Here is an 18,025-nt window from a genome sequence, read left to right on the forward strand (position 1 = left end):
TGCGTGTTGTTGACAGTTGGGAGGAGGATTGGGGCGATGCGCTGCTATGGGTATGAGCTGACGCTATGAGATAGATAAATACATACTACTCTAACAAATGTCAAGATATCTATCTTTGATGTTATATGATGTATCCCTCGAAATATTCTTTCGTGGTTTTATCTCATCTAACAGGCTTCGACCCTCCACCCTCATTCTTGCTCATCTGTTTGAACGTTCACCTTCACGTTGGTACCACTTTCACAATATGTCTTTACCTCCTCCATCACCTAGCATACGTCCTAGTTCGTTTATCAGCTCTAGGGTTTTCGCGGATCTATCTTGTTTATAATTCTCAAACTCAATTTCTAGATCCATGTTCTTCCTGATAAGGTATTTGTTCTCCTTCTCCATACTCTCAGAATCGGTCTCGACTTGTTGCACCTCGTCCGTCGGGTCGGATACCTCAGGTCGTCTCATAGCTTTAAGCAAGGTGATCTCCTCTTTCACTCTGGACAATTCTTTGGTTGTTGTCAAGTGGTCCTTGACCTCCTTCTCCAATTTCTCCCTGGCCCTCTCGTACTTCTCCTTCTCTTTAGCCAGCTCAACATCCACCTTGCTATATTTTCTCAGCAGTATATCGTTTTCCTTCCTCAATCGTCGTACTGACCATTGAGCCATCTCCCAATCCTTTTTGGTCACTTGATGGGAGCTACGTTCTTCCTTGAGTGACGATCTGAGTGACTGGTTCTCCCTTTCCAAGGATTTCTCAGATGTGAGTAGGGAGTCAAGTTGTCGCTGTGCAATGTCGACTTGATGGCGAGATATGTTCGTCGAGTCGGACAAGGATGAGAGGATGGATTCGAGCTTGGAGGTCGAGTGGTGTAGCTTGATACGTTTGTTCGTTCTGCCCTGAAGATCAGGAGAGGGAGGGGAGTGCGGTGTACGACTGAGTTGTGGTCGCCCTACGGATGGTGGTGTGGAGGACATCATGCAGACAACTCTGATGATGTATGGGTTCTCCAGTTACGAGTCCGCAGCTGGGACGAGAGAAAGCAGAAGAAGAAGAGGGTACTGCAGTATCATTTGATCGTTAGAGCCGAGTGACTGTAAGATGTACTAGTACACTACTGTTGGTCTGTGCGGTCTAGATGTCTGTGCGTTCTCCATCTACGTGTGTGTGTGTGTGTGTGTGAGTGTGCGATCAGGCTCAAGCATCGTAATTGTAATTCATCATGTTGGATGCATTCGTCGATGGTATTAAATCTCCATCACAAGTAACATAAGCTATATACAGTACATATAGCGAGTGTACACCCCAATCTACCAATCTTCTGGCTCCTCCTTGATCGCCAGGTCCTCATTATACCATTCTCCTGGTGGTCCCATATCTGTATACCTATACTATTCCCGATCCCTATCTACTTCTTCCCTGTCAACCATCTTCGGTCCATCCTCATCCTCATCCTCATATACGTCCTTTAGACGTTTCTTACTTCCGTTCCGAGCGAGTATCACATTCAATTCAACTAATCTATATCTCATATCTTTTATAACTTGATCGTCATTCCTTTTCCCCTTAACCATGTCTTTACATTCTTTTCGTAGTTGCATCACTTCCCCTAATAAGAATGCATAACTGTCCTCTGATTCGGCCAATTTCTTTCTCAATCTTTTGTTTCTATCTTGCAACTTGTGTATCCTCTCTGCAGGATACTGATACTTGTGATTTATCATACTCCGTAAAGGAGGTAAAGTGATAAATTCCTTAGTATGCATACTTTGAGGAACGTAATACTTGAACATCGGCTTATTCGACGATTCATTGTATTTTCGGATGATGGAATACTCTTTAGGAGAAGGTCGCCACTCGTTCTCATGATTCAACAAGGTTGAAGTACTGTAAGCTGGAGGACTCGAAGGTGCCCATCTTGGACTGGGAGGGGTAGTCAATGGACTATTCGGGGACCATCGTGGGCTTGAAGAGGTGAATACTGATTCATCGGGATACCAACCAGAAGGACCAGCATAGAGAGGGGAAGAAGGATCGAGAAGCGGACTGTTGGCGTTGATGTATCTGGGTTGGTAAGGGTTCATATTGGACAGCTTCTCAATTGGGATTATACCGTTGTTAGACATATCGTTACAGATATTGGATGCGACAGATGTAAGAGATTTGGACAACTTATGAAGATGTAAATTATATGAGGAAGATGAACAAAGATGAGGAAGAAAGCTCGTTCTGACAATGCGTCTCGGTCTTATATACCATGTAGCCAGCAGAATAAGGTTGACCATGCACCGCTTCTCTACCACCACATCGCGGCAAACATGACTGTTCTGTAATGTTCAAAAATCGTCATGGGAAAAGGGAAAATGACGAAATTAATTGGAAACAAAGTTCAACTCAAGGTGCCACATTCGATAAGTGATGAATATAATTCCAAGTCGCAAAGCGCATGCATGTCACTTCCGCCAATGCTACTGTATACCGTGCAGGCGTCGTACTATCTCTCTATTTCCACTCGTTCATGGGTCGCCTCCAACTCTCACCTAGATGGAGCCCTTGCCCTCTCCAGGTACGACCTTCTCACCCTTCTTCACCCTTTCGATCAACTCCCTCACACCCTGCTCACCACTGACTTTGTGTACCCTCTTCTCGAGAGTTTCCAACTTCTTCAATTCATCAGGTAAGACTGTCTCTCTAAAGTTGAATTCGGGGAATTGTTGGGAGTTCAAAGCGAGTTCGACAGCAGAAGAGAATTTAGCAGGGTGGGCGGTAGATAAAGTAATCCAGTATGAGTTGGGTCTATACACACCCACAACAATAAAGAATCAGTGATCGGCAACATCCGAAATGAAGAAACGGAATTATACGAGACGTACGACTTCTTTTGGGATCTTTCGGTAGCCGCCAGGCCAACGGCAGTATGGGGATCAACGACGTATGGACCGTGATCCTGACGTTTGTAGTATTTTCGAATTTCCTCAAGGGTCTAAAGTCATGAAATGTATGAGCAACACAATTGATAGAAAAAGGATTCTGCACCCACCTGATCATCAGATACTCGCTCTGACCAGAAATCCTTCCCAGCAGCCTCTTTGATCTTCTCGCCCAAATCAACTTTGCCATTCTTCTTCAACTCGTTCATCCATCCATTCAATTTCTCCTGAGCTCTTGATCTATCCTCTACTTCATCCTTTGAAGGGGTTTCCAACGTCTCCAAAGCGAGATAATAAAGTAATCTCTCGAAATTACTCGAAAGGAGAATATCCATCGCAGGAGAATGAGTAGATTTGACTGAACTTCCTCCTGCTGAAGTAGCTTGTTGACCATCTGATGATCCATTCACTGCAGCAGTCTCAGGTGCTTGTCCAGCAGTATCCTCTTCAGCTTCGTATCTACCAGTTCTGAAGAATCTTTCTAAAATATCATTTTCGTTGGTAGCTACCACAAGATGGTTCATTGGTAAACCAAGTTTTTTAGCGAACCACCCAGCTAATATATCACCAAAGTTTCCTGTAGGTACTGTAAATTGAATATCACCTGATTGTCTAGCTTTTTGAGGTAATTGGAAATAAGCCGAAAAGTAATATACGATCTGAGCCAAGATTCTAGCCCAGTTGATAGAGTTGATAGCTCCAAGACGATGGGTGGAATTGAACTCTTTGTCGGAGAAGAGAGTTTTGACGATAGATTGACAAGTATCGAAATCTGAGTTTTCGACCGCAACGCAATGTACGTTCTCGTCTGGGACGGTAGCCATCTGAGCTTCTTGAATAGGGGAGATTCGTCCGTCAGGATAGAGGATGAAGATGGTGATGGATGGTTTGGATCGAAGACCGTAGATTGCGGCGCTGCGAGGGTCCGAGTATAAGATTGGCTAATTCGACGCGAACCCAATGAGTCGGCAGTAGCCAAACTTACGATCCAGTATCTCCACTCGTAGCACCAACAACAGTCAATTCCTCTCTTTCCTCTTTACCCTCTTTCTCCAAAACACCATTCCGTCTTTCTAAGAAATACCTGAAAAGTTCACCGAGGAACTGCAGAGCGACATCCTTGAATGCCCAAGTGGGTCCATGCCAAAGTTCCAATACCCATTCCTTCTCTCCTGTCTGTCTGAGGGGGGTGGTCTTTTCTGATCGGAAAGTAGAGTATGAAGTGTTGATGATTGATTTGAGGTCTTCAGCGGGTATGACGGAACGAGGGATGAACAATGATAGAATCTCGAATGATAAATCCGGGAAGGAGAGGTTGGACCATGATGTTTGCCAGTCTGATGGTAATGAAGGAATGTGCGTGGGGATATAGAGACTGCATTCAAAGTTTATGTCAGCAGTTGAAGTTACGATGAGGATTCAACTGCAACTAGCAGTAAAGTGAACACAGTGATGACTCACCCTCCATTGGGTGCCAATCCAGTCAAAACGGCCTGATACACCAAAGAAGAATCAGCAATTACCACTTCACCATCCACGGTTGGCGGTTCGGAATAATACCGAAAACGATACAAAACTCACCTCTTCAAAGGACAAAGTCTCACTTCCACCTCTAGTGGAGAAGTATCTCATCTCGGCTTGTGACATTTTGACTTCGAGGGATTTGTATACAAAAGATGATCTGATGAGTGATATGTCATACAGCGTTGTTACTTTTATATCTGATATTCCATCTTTCATTCTTTCATCTTTCATCCTCGCAAGCGCCGGCTTTTTTTTTCCGAGTCAGGTCAAAAAGAGCATTACGTAATTGAACATTTCAATGCATGTCTGTTTCATTTCTTCGTGAGTCTACCTAATTACCTAAATGAAATGCTATGGAATGGTATATAAAAAGCCTACGAAAGATCAAAACGACAATCTAGGAAAGATGCTATATATAATGTGAGCCCAAAGCTAACGAAAACGAAGAAAACATGATACCTTCCACGGATGACTCTACGCCACCACAGGCAACCCATCCAAAACTTTGTTAAACCTCTCAACCGCAGCCATCTGCAGTAAATCCAATCTATCTTCATCAACCAAATAGTTCGAAGGAGGAACCATCGTCTTATTGATATACCCAGCGTTGTGTAGGACAGCGGCAAGTTGATATAAGGGCGATAACATCTCACTGAGTGAAGCGACTTGTTGAATGTTGTTCTTATCGGGGAATAAAGCAGGTAAGAGTTGAAGGACTTTAGGTAGAGTTTTGGAGTGTTCAGATAAGATTGATGATTCTCTAGGATCGGGGTGTGACCCTGAGGACAGAACCGAGGTGAGTAATTTGGCGGTGTCACTGGTAAGATCTGCCCAGTCAAGGTATAGCTATAACAGTAGAAAAATCAGCATCGATTGTCGAGTTACAAGTCTGACACAAACTCACCTTGCCACCATACTCCCACCCTTCTGCACCTTTCCCATCCAATCCTTCGCACAACTTCCTCAACAAGGCTTTATCATCCCTCAGTACAGCCTCCGGAGCCAATTTCTCGATCAAGACTTTATGAGCTTTATTCGATAATTTCGCTTTGAGCAAAGCATGGTATTCTGACCAAGCATCACCAGAAGATGATAAAGACGCAGCTCGAGATTCGTGAATCCATTCGATGGGGATCTTCAATCGAGAAGTCAAGAATTGTTCTTCTTCGTCAGTGGGAGTAGGATGTCGGAATATTAATTCTCGTAATGATTTCTCACGTCTAGACCGAAAATCAGTTGTATCAGCTCAACAAACTTGGCAGAAAAGGAAGATTGAGAAACACCTACCCCTCGGGGGTTTCTAGATGCAAAAGAACGAAAGCAGCTTTGGTCCATTCCCCGCTATCTTCTAACTGACTGGCATACCCTTGAGTCAAAAGATCCGCAGAAGCTGAATAACCTTCATCATCTCGATCTTCGAAATCTCTCTTCTCCAATACTCTTGAAAGGAGTAAATACAGATGCCACGATAACCTAAAATCGAACGGTGAAGGAGAAGTATCTCTTGAACGTAGCACTTGGTCTAACGAAATTGTAACGTCCGAGTACAGTCTGATGAGGTTGTATAGTATATCGGTAGGTTCGTAGGTGGAATTCCATCTATTGATTTTGCCACCAGTGGGATTTTCAAGATATGTGGGTAGGGGTTTTGCGGGAGGACATGAAGACGTTAAAGCAGAAGAGTACGAAGAAACCACATCGCTGATGGTATCTTCGAACCTATTTCCATACCACATATGTAAACCCAATGATCTCTTCCAATCTAATCCCTCGGCGATCAGTACATCGGGACATCCATCTGATCCTTTCGAAGCATCACCAGGGGAAATATCGGTGATCCCAGCTAAGAGAGCATACAACTTTCTGTATCCTTTGGCAATGAGTGGATTGGCTTTATATTTGGACCAATCCTCCAATTGTTTCATCAATTCTTCTCTGAAAATCTCTTCTCCTCCAGCTTGAGAGATCAAAGTGGCGAGTCTCATGTCCCCGCCGTCCAAGGCGGACTGAACCGCTCTTTCAACTTGATGTCCACTGAGGTAGGTGAATACTTTGGCAGGTCGATCTTCTCCATTTTTGATCAGATCCGAATCTACTGAAGAAGAGACGGCATCTTCAAGCCATTTCGAGAGAGCTGATTTTCTTCGAATCGAAGCTATACGCTCGATCAACTCTTCAGGTGAACCAGGGGGAAGTTTGAGATCGAGTTCGTCGAATAGTGCCACTCCCAGTCTGAATATACTAGCTTCGTGAGATCGATCACCGGCATCGAAGCGAGCAGCAAAGTCGCGGAATCGAATGGCACTGTCGATAGCAGCGTATGGTACGCCGTCGAGCGTCTCCACAAGGGTATGTTCGAGATGTAAGGAGAGCAATCGCTGAGCTTTGTTGTTTTCGGTTTTGTCGTCGTTGGCGAGAGTTTCTACTTTTTCAATATGGATCAAAGCGTCCAAATCAGGAGTACTGCAGAAGCCTGATCAGTACTGATCGCTAATCTTCTTTTTGAAACCACTCACATGGTTGAGTTCGGAGCGCATATCCTCCCAGAATGTACCAATTCGCCATTAGGACCCCACGAGCATCTGAAGGACCTTCCCAATGCCAGACCAGCATCTACCTTTATCCCTTCATCTGATTTAGCTATACTTCCAGAACCAGCTACACGTGCGTATTTTCGAGGTTGTCGAAGTTTAGGTGGGTTAACTTGAGATTCGCCGAAGGAGGTGCGCTGTGATACATAGTTAAGTGAAAGCTTCTGTTGTGCAGAGTGGTCCGTATACTCACCTTGACAGCCCTTTGTTCAAGCGATTCAATTTCCTCCCCGGCTTCACCAAAAAACGAATCTTTGTTTCTTTGCCTTACATCTCTTTTCCCGATTATCGTCTTGGACTTTGTTTGTGGTCGAGAGGAGAAGAAAGATGATTGCATTTCCCTCAACTTCTTCATGCCTTCTACACCAACTTTGGATTTTATAGGTTGATCCCATGTAGGCAAGGATTTTGAAGGTATCTCCTCCTCATCTTCATCTATCTCGAAGGTTTCATCCTCTTCTTCCTCCTCATCTAAGGACTCCTCTTCCAATCCAGAATCATGTTCACCTTCCGAGAAATCTCGCAATCCTTTGGTAGGGGGCAACATCTCCTCATCTTCATCCCCATCACTCTCAGGGGTTCTAGAAGGACTTCTATCGGTTAAATCGCTTTTACCCCTAACATGTTTTCCCTTCCCTTGTTGAGGCTCGACATCCTCATCCTCGTCGCTCTCGTCAATACCATATCTGCTGAAATGCTCGACCTTGAAAGACCAAGTTCCGTCATCGGTATAACTGACAAATTCGGTGTTGGGAATATTCTTCACTCGCTTGAGGAATCGCACATATCGGGGATCGGAGGAATCTCGGATAGGCTCCTTGGTAGCTTTGTCATGAGCAAAGACGTTTTCGAGAGTGATTCGAGCAGGCACATTCAAACCTTGTCCTTGAGGTGCTTTCGCAGGGTAATCATCAGGGTAGACGGACAATTCAGATTGGTCGAAAATGATGATAGTCCCAAGTAGATCCTCGAGTGGCGCCAGAGTGAGATCAACAGGTTCGAGGAAAGTTACTTCACCGAAACCGCGGCGACCAGCAGTGAAGTTGTGGAGTTCGGACAATTCCTGTCTGCTGAGCTGTTGCAATTTTTCCAACTTCGGCTTACACCAGTATTCACCTTTCTTCGGTGCACGTTCAGATCCCGATACTCGGAGTGATGATTCCGCCAGAGGAGCAGCACGTCGAAGTGGTGAGTCAGAGTTGTCAGATCGACCGTTTCCATTGGCAGTAGGAGGGTTGAAGAATAGAGTGGCCGGACTGCCAGGTGCAATGGCGCCTCTTTCAGGTGTAGGTTGAGCGAGACTACCCGTTGAACTTTTGAGAGCCGATTTACCCAATACACTTTCAAGCTGATCTCCACTTCCATTGGCGGAAAGGACCTTAGGGGTAACGGTCAACTTCTTGATGCTTGGTCGTGGCACGAAGGCATTGGGAGTAAGGGCGGTATCAGTCAAACCTTTGTACCTATCCGGAGCAGCAGGAGAGCCGAGGACGCTGGATCGTCCAGAGGAGCTGAGACCACCAAGAGGAGTTCCAGATCGAGCGGGACTTTGGGATCCAGTGATAGGAGAAGCGAAACCTCTAAGCTTGTTGACCTTTCCTTTGGTGCTGGGTGTGAGCCGGTAAGATGAAGCGGTAAGAGGGGGAAGAGCAGGTTTCTTTGATTGAGAACCGTATTCAAGCTTCTGGCCATTGTACTGGAAGAGCTGGTTGTTGCCGTAGGGATTTTGATCGATGGAAGCGGTGAGGGAAGGTTGTTGTTGTTGTGGTTGTTGAGCGGTGGACTGACCTAAGCCACCAAATATGCTTCCACCAAGGTTAGATTGTTGTGTGGGTTGAGCGGTGGTACTACCGAAGAGACCAGTAGAAGCAGGCTGAGATTGACCAAGGTTACCGAAGAGTCCACCGGTGGAACTGGTTTGCGCAGGCTGTTGTTGGTTTTGTTGTCCGAATAAACTACTACCCCCGAACAATCCTCCAGCAGGTTTAGCAAGAGAGTTGTTCTGTTGCTGATTTTGCTGACCTAAAGCGTTGTTTGTATTGCCAAAAAGACCACTTCCGGTAGTACCAGTGTTACCGAACAACCCTCCAGATTGTGCAGGTTGCTGAGCAGGCTGAGTTTGACCAAACAATCCGCCAGTCGCAGGAGTAGTGGAAGCAGGTTTAGCACCGAATAGACCGCCACCGGTGGAGGAGCTACCAAATAGTCCACCAGACGCAGGTTGCTGAGCATTTTGTTGCTGAGCGGGTTGACCAAAGAGACCAGTGCTGGGAGCAGCAGAGTTGTTGGTGTTACCGAAAAGACCTCCAGAGGCAGGTTGAGTGGTAGATGATTGGCCGAAACCTGTATTTTCTGTGGTCAGCTGAAACTCAAATCACGTCAAACGATTTTACTAACCTCCAAATGTGTTGGTAGGAGCCGCAGGAGTTGTTGTACTTCCAAACAATCCTCCAGCAGGCTTGGGCGCTCCAAAGCCTCCGGCAGCAGGTTGTTGTTGATTGGTTTGGCCGAAAAGACCACCGGTGTTTTGCTGAGGTTGCGATGAAGAGGCGCCTACAACCGCAATATTAGCTAATGTAAATAGGATAAGAAAGCTGAATGTACTCACCAAAACCACCACCAAATAATCCTCCAGAAGCAGGTTGTTGTTGTTGTTGTTGGTTCTGTTGTGTCTGACCAAATCCACCAAATCCAGTAGTACCTGTGTTACCAGTCTGGCCGAATGTACCTGTACCAGCGGTGTTACCAGTAGCTCCAAATCCACCAGTCGTCCCAGATCCAAAAGCAGGTTTGGCTTGTCCGAATCCTCCAAATGTGCTAGTCCCAGCGGCAGGTTGCTGTTGTTGATTGTTTTGGCCAAATACATTCGAGGTACTGCCGAACAATCCTCCAGAGGGGTTGGTCTGATTTTGTTGAGCAGGTTGACCAAACAATCCCCCTGTGGTACCTGTACTTTGACCGCCGAAAGGAGATTGGGTTTGTTGTGGTTGAGATTGACCGAACAGCCCTCCTGAGGTGTTGTTGGCAGGCGTAGAACCGAACGTATTATTGGTTGAACCAAAAGTGTTTCCTGTACTTCCAAACAATCCACCAGCAGGTTTAGCACCGAAAGTTGAAGTTTGCTGTTGTTGTTGTGGTTGGCCAAATCCTCCAGAAGCAGGTTGACCGAATCCTCCTGTTGACGCGCCGAAAGTGTTAGTAGGTTGTTGACTAGCTTCTTTTCGATTTTGCTGATAATCTAATGCTCTCAATTCTTCCCATGATACTCCTCTATAGGGGGGCATTCCAGTGATGGAATGGAACAGGTGAGGTGGTCCATCTTTGCCCATGGCAGTAGTTGAGGGATCACCTTGCCATGTTGGGAAGTACGCTGGGGAGGCAGTACCTTGGGCAGGTGGTGGAGGAGGTGCATCAGCACGGTAGGTTTGAAGTTCGTTGGGACCTTTCAACACATCTGAGGAAGGTGCGGAAGCGCCAAAGGTTGTTGTTGGTTTAGCACCGAAGAGAGTCGATGTAGCACCAGAACCGAACGTTGAGGTAGTAGCTGGTTTCGCACCGAATAAACCTCCAGATGTATTTTGTTGGGTAGAACCGAAACCCCCACCGGTGTTGGTACTTCCAAATAATCCACCGTCTGCTACGGTATAAGGTCTGAGCATAGGTTTGGGAGAGATAGGAGAAGAACACTTACTGTTTTGTTGCTGAGGCTGAGGCTGACCAAAGGTTGATCCTGAAGCTCCAAATGTTGGTCTGGACGCACCGAAAGCATTGCTTTGCTGTTGGTTCTGGGCACTCGCACCGAAACCACCTGAAGTAGAAGAATTAGTAAACGATGTGTAGACAAGGGAGATGACTGACCAAAAGTCGCTCCAGTAGATGCTCCTCCAAATAATCCACCACCTGTATTTTGTTGAGCGGGCTGTCCAAATCCACCGGTGTTGGTCTGACCGAATCCTCCTGTATTTTGTTGTTGCTGACCGAATCCACCACTTCCTCCTCCTCCAAATAATCCTCCACCGCTTTGTTGCTGCTGTTGGTTTTGCTGTTGATTATTCTGACCCCATGACGAAGTACCTCCAAACATTTTGCCTTGCTGTCTCGTCAGTCTATTTCTATCTTTCTTTCACTGATCTACTCCTAGAAACTCCTTCTTCACGAATTCGAGTTTGAGGATGCAGGAGATGCGCTGAACAGAAAGCCCTTGCAGCCACAGGATTTGCTGGTCAGAGCTGGAGGAGAGGTGTGAGGTAGGGTGGCGAGGGGACAAGGATGATTGAAGGACGAAAGCGAGGAATAGGTTTAAAGTGATGATCATCATGTACCTCTCGACTAGGTTGCCGTGGTTGAATGTTGAATGGTTGGACATCAGAACGCGTGGTAGGATTATCTCAGCGGCGGGGTTATGCGGCGTTATAGTGTCATGTAGCTGTACACCATAGACATCCAAGCTGAATGTGGCACTTGCCTTCGAGCGAGAGATGATGAGGATGCATTCACAGTACTTTGAAATGATAGGCAAGACATATATCATCTAGGGATTGGACTCTTCATTCTCGTTCTTTATCTTGTTCTCCCTCTTTCCAGTTCCATCCTCAACCTATGGACCTGGCCTTCCAACTTCAACCTCTCCTCATCCAGATTAGCTTTGTCTTTTGCAAGATTACTCCTGTCTTTCAACCCATCATGCATCCTCATGTCATATTCTTTCCTTTGATCCTCGTTTATCTTCTTAAATCGTTTTACCTGTTCTTTCAAACGGTCATTTTCACTCTTTAACTTGTCCGTATACTCCAGCGACCTTTTCAGTTCCACTTGGATCGATTCATTTGATATTCGTTCATTCACTAGCTCTACCATTACCGAATCGTATGCCTTCTTCAAGCATTTGAAACTCTCGTTGATGCTCTCCAGACATTGTCTTTTCGTAGATGATCTCTCTGCTATGTATCTCTCCTTCTCACTGACAGCTTTTTTAGCAAGAAGATACAACCTTTGGTATTCTTCGTCGTTCTCGTATCTCATATTTAAGAGTGAATTTAGATCATGCTCGATTTTATCATAACGATTGACGTCGACATTCTCGGTCTTATCGATAAAAGGATTTTGAAGAGTGAGGTCGGCACATGCGGTAAGAGGTGGGGTTGGAGGAGGACTGCGATCCGTTCGAGGTCGTTTGTTGGATGAGGATAATGTCCGAATTGTACTTGGCTTTCGTGGATCAGGTGGTGTTTCCGGTACCATAGACGAACGAGGTGCTTTGGGTGGTTCACGGAACGAGTACATGTTGCTGTTGGCAGAGACTGCAAGTTGTATTGTGGATTGTTTGATATGAATTAGCTTGGATGGACACTAAGGTGTTGAGAGGATGAGTGGAATGCAATTGATGATTAATCAGTATGTAGGTTTACACGTTATCGTAAGCTGACGATACCATATTGATCCACTGACCAATTGAATGGTCGTTTGTCTGTCTGTTAATCTGCATTAATGAGATTGATCTTCGAGGCAGGTCGTATTGATCGTATGTGATTGCTGAACACGATGATGAGTCATCTTACACGTGCATCGATGAGGACAGGAGTACGATGACCACATGTAGATGCGTTATTCAACATGGTAGGTGTCTGTGCGTCTGAGGATCAAAGCGGAGTCGTCGATGGCCAAAGCTCAAACATCAGAAGCAAACACAGACAAGCAGTCGTCAGGACGGAGATACAACACAGTATTCATAACTTCCAGCTTTAATCTGCACACGAGAAAAACGTGGATAGTCATCAATGACACATATCTCATCCTGATACACTCTGTTGTGTGAACTCGATCCGTACAATACTGTCAGTCCTCCAGTGTCAACCTAGCAATCCTAACAAACCATCACTCTCAATGCCGTCCTCGACCCTTCCAACGTACTACCTCCCTCCTCCTCATGGGCACCCACCCCCTCACTCGTCTCATCTATCTCCTTCTGTCCCATCGCCCAAGCCCAGACGTCCAACAGTATTCGATGACCTCTTTACCGACCTGATCACTTCGTTGGACAAATCAACCAGTGATCTCAGCACTTCTCGCGAGGATATAGGTATAGCTATACCATCAAGTTCACCAATGAAATCCAAATACCTCGGGGTAGATAATGACCTTCATCTACTCAAACATTCAATATCGGAACGGAATCTATCTGATTCACGACGTTCAGCTCAGGATTTGAATTTAGTAGATAAGTTGATGGAGGATCATAAGAAAGAATTGAAAGAGTTTGAGAAAGTCAAACAGCAACTGAAAGAAGAAAGGGAATTGAATTCGAGGTTGAAGATGGAAAATCATAAGATGAAGGAACAGCATGAACAGAAGATTGAAGAGATGAAGAAAGCTAATAAGAAAGCATTAAAGATTTTAATGGGATTGCAAAGAGAGGAATTTTTGAATTGGTCGAATGGTTTGAAACCTTATATCAACCAGATTGATCAAGCTGTCAGGGATAGGATTAATAACTGGGAGAAATCCGTAAGAGTCAGGACGAATGGATATCAGAACCATGGATTGAAAGAGGTAGACAAGAATTTGAATCTGGACTTGGAACGGAGAAGCAGTAGTTCACCTGAACCTGAGCCCGATAAAACCGGCGGAAGGAAGTCACCCAGCAAGTCATTGAAGGAGAAGACAATAAGGAGGACAAGGAGAGTATCGGGTTTGGCTTTAGGGGAGAACGAGAAAGAGAAAGAGAAACAAAAACATCCTTTTGCGAGATACTAGTATTGTGAGTGTTATACCTGGACGTGGAACAGCGAATATGACAGGAAGATCTCGCTCATCATGTTGAGCTTTAGGATGTTATAGTATTGTCACTTTTACGCAGATACAAGGAGGAAGAACGGTTTGCCTCGCACCATTTGGCACTACTGTATCCTTTTTGCAGGTAGCCGCAGCAAACGTCGAATCATCTGATAATTTCACATAGATAGTATAGTTATCATGATGGTGATGCATGCATGAAGTCATCATGCTTCATCTTCGTCTGATAATCCATGTGAATGAAGGATGAAAGGGATAAGGATGCATACACGCACACGCACACTCGTCTCCTTGACTTCCCGCTAGCACGACTCCTTTTCACCATCACTTAAGCTATCAGCAAGCCCGTATCACCGTATGCCCGCCCTTCGTTCCCACCCATATATAAACAAGATCGACCTATCAGAATCCTTTCTTTACATCTTTCCCCACTTCTCCTACAGATATCGACACCAAATCATTGGCCATTATCATACACAATGCCTCAATCACAAGATCCCACCATCGTCGAGACTGGTACCAAACTCGTCGAGACTCTCAAAGGTGCTTTCCATACTCCTGCAGGATATCGACCGGGTGAGTGTAGCACATCTCATACATCTCCTAAATATTCAATTCAGTGCAGAAGCTCGAGCTGACTCATCGAAATCTCGACATAGTACATGCCAAGGGGCTCTTACTCACTGGTAAATTCACCCCAATTCCCCTCGCATCGCAACTCTCAATCGCACCGCACTTCAATAACCCGTCTACACCTATTATCGGTAGATTCTCAGATAACACTGGTATACCCAAGATACCCGATACAGACGATAATGCCAATCCTGCTGGATTCGCTTTGAGGTTCATGTATGGAGATAGGAAACATACAGATATCATCTCTCATGCTGTTCCCTTATTCCCTGTAAAAACAGGTCAAGAGATGTTGGAATTCCTCGGATCACTCGGTGATGGTACAATCGGACAGTTCTTAGCTACTCATGAATACACAAAGAAATTCGTCGAATATCCTAAACCCCATCCGGAGAGATTCAATACTCAAAAATACTATGCTCTTAACGCTTTCAAACTGGTTGATGGGGATGGGAAAATTACGGTCGTAAGATATCAGATCCATCCTTTCTCAGGAGAAGAATCGTTCTTGCAAAATGAACAAGTCAAGTCCAAGTCGGATAATTACCTATTCGATGAAATTAAGGATTCTATAACCGGAGGAGAAACAGTGAAGTTTAGATTGATGGTTCAAGTTGGACAAGATGGAGATCCGACTAATGATATTACCATCCAATGGCCTGATAATCGTAAGATCGAGGAGTTGGGTGTCATTGAATTCAATGGATTATCACAACATGATGAAGAGGAACAAAAGAATATTATCTTCGATCCTATCCCCAGAGTTACAGGGGTAGAACCTTCCGATGATCCGTTATTGGAGATGAGAGCGAGTGTCTATCTGACGAGTGGGAAAGAACGAAGAGCTGCACCGCATGTGGAGAAGGAGAAGGCCGATGGAGTGGATGGATTGGATGGACAAGCTGATGCAGCGGCTGAGGTACATTAGAGGACATAGGTACTTCTTTTTTGCTTCTGTGTCGTGTATTGCATTTTGTAATTGAATATAGCGATTTTAAGATGTACGAGTAGAGTATGTGAGAATTGAGATATGTCATGTCAACGTCATTACCACCTGGTTATCATTGGGTGAAAGTTCATCAAGGTACATACGGTAGTAACCGGTCAGACGCCTACTGTCAAGGCTGCTTTACATCTTGACACATTCCTTGCTTGGATATGTCATCATCGCTCTATACGTCTCATACTTTGTAGCATCTGATCATCTGGATACATCACCTCCTCACGAGGAACAGTCTTCAAATCATCTGGCGAACACTGTAACCTTGGTCAACTTTTGCAAGTTTGACTCAGGGTTTTGGAAGGTGGCGGTGGATAGTCGACTGAACCTCAAGTAGTGACTCAGTAGGTATAGGTGAAGTTCACGGTCTTTTCGCTCCAGGAGTGGAAGAGTGGAAGAGTGGAAGAGTGGGAAAATCCTCAATGGGTAGATCACCTCGGCTCCTTCCTACGATAGCAGCGTGCATTCTTGTAGCTTTACGGTCATCATAACAGATGCTGATACTCATATCCAGTTGTGTAGGGTAACCGAGCAATCTTTGTTTTACATAATGACCCTGTCAGGAGATTGTCTCGACGCGTCTGATCTCAGTCAACCTTCTGCGAAGGTCAATGCGTCACCGGGACTACTCGTAATGTTCATTTTCACATGTATCGTGTATCATCCGTCATCCAACATTCATCCATCTACTCGACTTGTCGTCCAGTAATATTGATACTGTAGCCTCTGACCATCTGCCTTCACGTGATCCGCCCTCGATGGACCCATCCAATACCATCGACATCATCTCAGACGATGACCAAGACATAGGGGCCTTCCTAGATCTCGTCTGTTCCCAACCCTCCTCATCCAGTCCTACAAAGTCCAAATCAAATAGACCTACCATATCTAAATTCCCTTCATCTTCATTCACAGCACCTTCATCACCTCTTCAACCCACCGTCACTCAACAGATAACCTCCTCTCCTTCTCGCTTATCATTGAAGATCAACTTGAAAAGATCATCTTCCAATGCTTTAGACCTAGATCGAATGAGTAAGAAATCTACTCCCAATTCTTATCGTGACTCTTCCATACGAGGTTCAGTCAAGAACCACCTTCCATCTAAGAACAAGTCAGTTTCACTGGAAAGTCTCTTACCTCCTTCGAAACCTCTACTGACGACTCGACCAGAGATCTCCGCGAGGGTGGTCCCCAAGCCTCAGAGAAAAGCACGGACGGATGCTAAACCAAAGTCCATGAAAGAGCTGTATCCGAAAAATGATAACAAGGCGGCAATCCGAGATGTACCATGGAAGGCCTCTGCTCAATCCCAAAAGGATCAACACAGTCTCTCAACAGTCGCCTCAGCCTTTACGTCCTCTTCATCGGCATCACAATCCACTTCCCGACTCACCTTAACCTCTCATGCATCTTCGACACCTGCCTCTGTATGTTCAGCGACGAGAGGGGCTAGCGACGAGAGGGGCTCCTTCCGGATCGGAATTCACTATCACTTCCTCACCCTCGTCTAAATCTGTTCAGCCCGTATCACAGCCGAAAATATCTCAATCTGCGTCACACCCTCGTCAACCTGTACCCAATTCCCCTCCTCTTTCAGACCCCCGATACGGTCCTGTACAGAGGCTACCAAAAGAGACACATCGATCTACCTCGTACCTCCCATCACACCCCGTCCATGAACCCCACACACGTCCTGTGCAATTGACTCCCGGTCCAGTTTCATACCGTCAATCACCACCACCCCCAACTCCATCTATACCTCGTGTCCCTATGGAATCACCCTCATCCTCTCTATCGAGGACTGCTCCTCAACCAGTCCGACCGGTCGAAGATGTTGATTCGTTGAGAAGGGATAACGAATTACTTCGTCAATCTTTACAATCACTTCAAAGGAAATTCCTAGAGAAGAACAAACAGCTCACTAAAGAACGTTCAGCACATCATGAAACTTCGTTATCGCTCTTGCACGAAAAAGAAAATTCAAATGTCAATAAACAATTGATGCATAGTTCAAGATATCAATTAAATGCACATAAATCTGAGATCAATCATCTGAGAAAACAATTGTCCGAAAAAGTAGATCTCGAAGATAAATATAGAATATTAGAGATACAATGTCAAAGTCAAAAAGAAGCTATGATTACTTATTATCAATGTGCTTTACAGCTTGATGAGACGTTGAAGAAGGTCAGAGGACAAATCCGATATCTCAAAGAGAGGAATAATGAAAACGTTAGAGAGCTGATGACGAAGAATGATGAACTGGCTAATTTGAGGACGGTAATTATGTTTCATGAGATCGTACCTGAGGTTACGAGACAGGTCGAAGCGGCATTGAAGAGGATTTGAATAAATGATATGCGAGTTAGCAGGATTGGTGAGATTGTCGCATGATTGGTAATCTTGTATGGGGTTTTATCCGGAATATCCATAATGTCAAACAATCAAGCAGCAGTAATTATCGTCGGATCAGAGTCATTACGTACCTTGTATATAATAATTTAGTACTAAACATCGGACATGCATAAATGGAGTTAACAAGAAAATGTTATACATCTAT

The 18,025-nt window shown here is 45.1% G+C and overlaps 8 protein-coding genes across 8 annotated transcripts; 3 read left to right on the forward strand and 5 right to left on the reverse strand.

Annotated features, from left to right (window-relative positions):
* Positions 1-240: 240 nt before the first annotated feature.
* Positions 241-969, reverse strand: I203_107955 (uncharacterized protein; the record flags this gene model as incomplete). The annotated part of the gene is made up of 1 exon (XM_019148135.1): positions 241-969. One exon carries the CDS (start codon positions 967-969, stop codon positions 241-243), a length of 729 nt encoding a protein of 242 aa, XP_019002368.1.
* Positions 970-1,383: 414 nt separating this feature from the next.
* Positions 1,384-2,118, reverse strand: I203_107956 (uncharacterized protein; the record flags this gene model as incomplete). The annotated part of the gene is made up of 1 exon (XM_019148136.1): positions 1,384-2,118. One exon carries the CDS (start codon positions 2,116-2,118, stop codon positions 1,384-1,386), a length of 735 nt encoding a protein of 244 aa, XP_019002369.1.
* A 414-nt stretch (positions 2,119-2,532) lies between these two features.
* On the reverse strand, positions 2,533-4,569 carry I203_107957 (threonine synthase; the record flags this gene model as incomplete). The annotated part of the gene is made up of 6 exons (XM_019148137.1): positions 2,533-2,788; positions 2,866-2,975; positions 3,033-3,837; positions 3,908-4,297; positions 4,384-4,415; positions 4,504-4,569. The coding sequence occupies 6 exons, from the start codon at positions 4,567-4,569 to the stop codon at positions 2,533-2,535; spliced, it is 1,659 nt and encodes a 552-aa protein (XP_019002370.1).
* A 351-nt stretch (positions 4,570-4,920) lies between these two features.
* Positions 4,921-11,121, reverse strand: I203_107958 (uncharacterized protein; the record flags this gene model as incomplete). The annotated part of the gene is made up of 9 exons (XM_065518298.1): positions 4,921-5,292; positions 5,351-5,666; positions 5,734-6,909; positions 6,963-7,174; positions 7,231-9,380; positions 9,435-9,590; positions 9,646-10,674; positions 10,729-10,845; positions 10,896-11,121. The coding sequence occupies 9 exons, from the start codon at positions 11,119-11,121 to the stop codon at positions 4,921-4,923; spliced, it is 5,754 nt and encodes a 1,917-aa protein (XP_065372663.1).
* A 476-nt stretch (positions 11,122-11,597) lies between these two features.
* I203_107959 (uncharacterized protein) lies at positions 11,598-12,320 on the reverse strand (the record flags this gene model as incomplete). The annotated part of the gene is made up of 1 exon (XM_019148139.1): positions 11,598-12,320. The coding sequence occupies one exon, from the start codon at positions 12,318-12,320 to the stop codon at positions 11,598-11,600; it is 723 nt and encodes a 240-aa protein (XP_019002372.1).
* Positions 12,321-12,920: 600 nt separating this feature from the next.
* Positions 12,921-13,790, forward strand: I203_107960 (uncharacterized protein; the record flags this gene model as incomplete). The annotated part of the gene is made up of 1 exon (XM_019148140.1): positions 12,921-13,790. One exon carries the CDS (start codon positions 12,921-12,923, stop codon positions 13,788-13,790), a length of 870 nt encoding a protein of 289 aa, XP_019002373.1.
* A 518-nt stretch (positions 13,791-14,308) lies between these two features.
* On the forward strand, positions 14,309-15,390 carry I203_107961 (uncharacterized protein; the record flags this gene model as incomplete). The annotated part of the gene is made up of 2 exons (XM_019148141.1): positions 14,309-14,405; positions 14,489-15,390. The coding sequence occupies 2 exons, from the start codon at positions 14,309-14,311 to the stop codon at positions 15,388-15,390; spliced, it is 999 nt and encodes a 332-aa protein (XP_019002374.1).
* Positions 15,391-16,220: 830 nt separating this feature from the next.
* On the forward strand, positions 16,221-17,814 carry I203_107962 (uncharacterized protein; the record flags this gene model as incomplete). Its single annotated transcript, XM_019148142.1, has 2 exons — positions 16,221-16,892; positions 16,987-17,814. 2 exons carry the CDS (start codon positions 16,221-16,223, stop codon positions 17,812-17,814), a joined length of 1,500 nt encoding a protein of 499 aa, XP_019002375.1.
* Between the last annotated feature and the right edge of the window lie 211 nt (positions 17,815-18,025).

Source organism: Kwoniella mangroviensis, chromosome 3, assembly GCF_000507465.2.
Source record: "Kwoniella mangroviensis CBS 8507 chromosome 3, whole genome shotgun sequence".
Taxonomy (NCBI): domain Eukaryota; kingdom Fungi; phylum Basidiomycota; class Tremellomycetes; order Tremellales; family Cryptococcaceae; genus Kwoniella; species Kwoniella mangrovensis.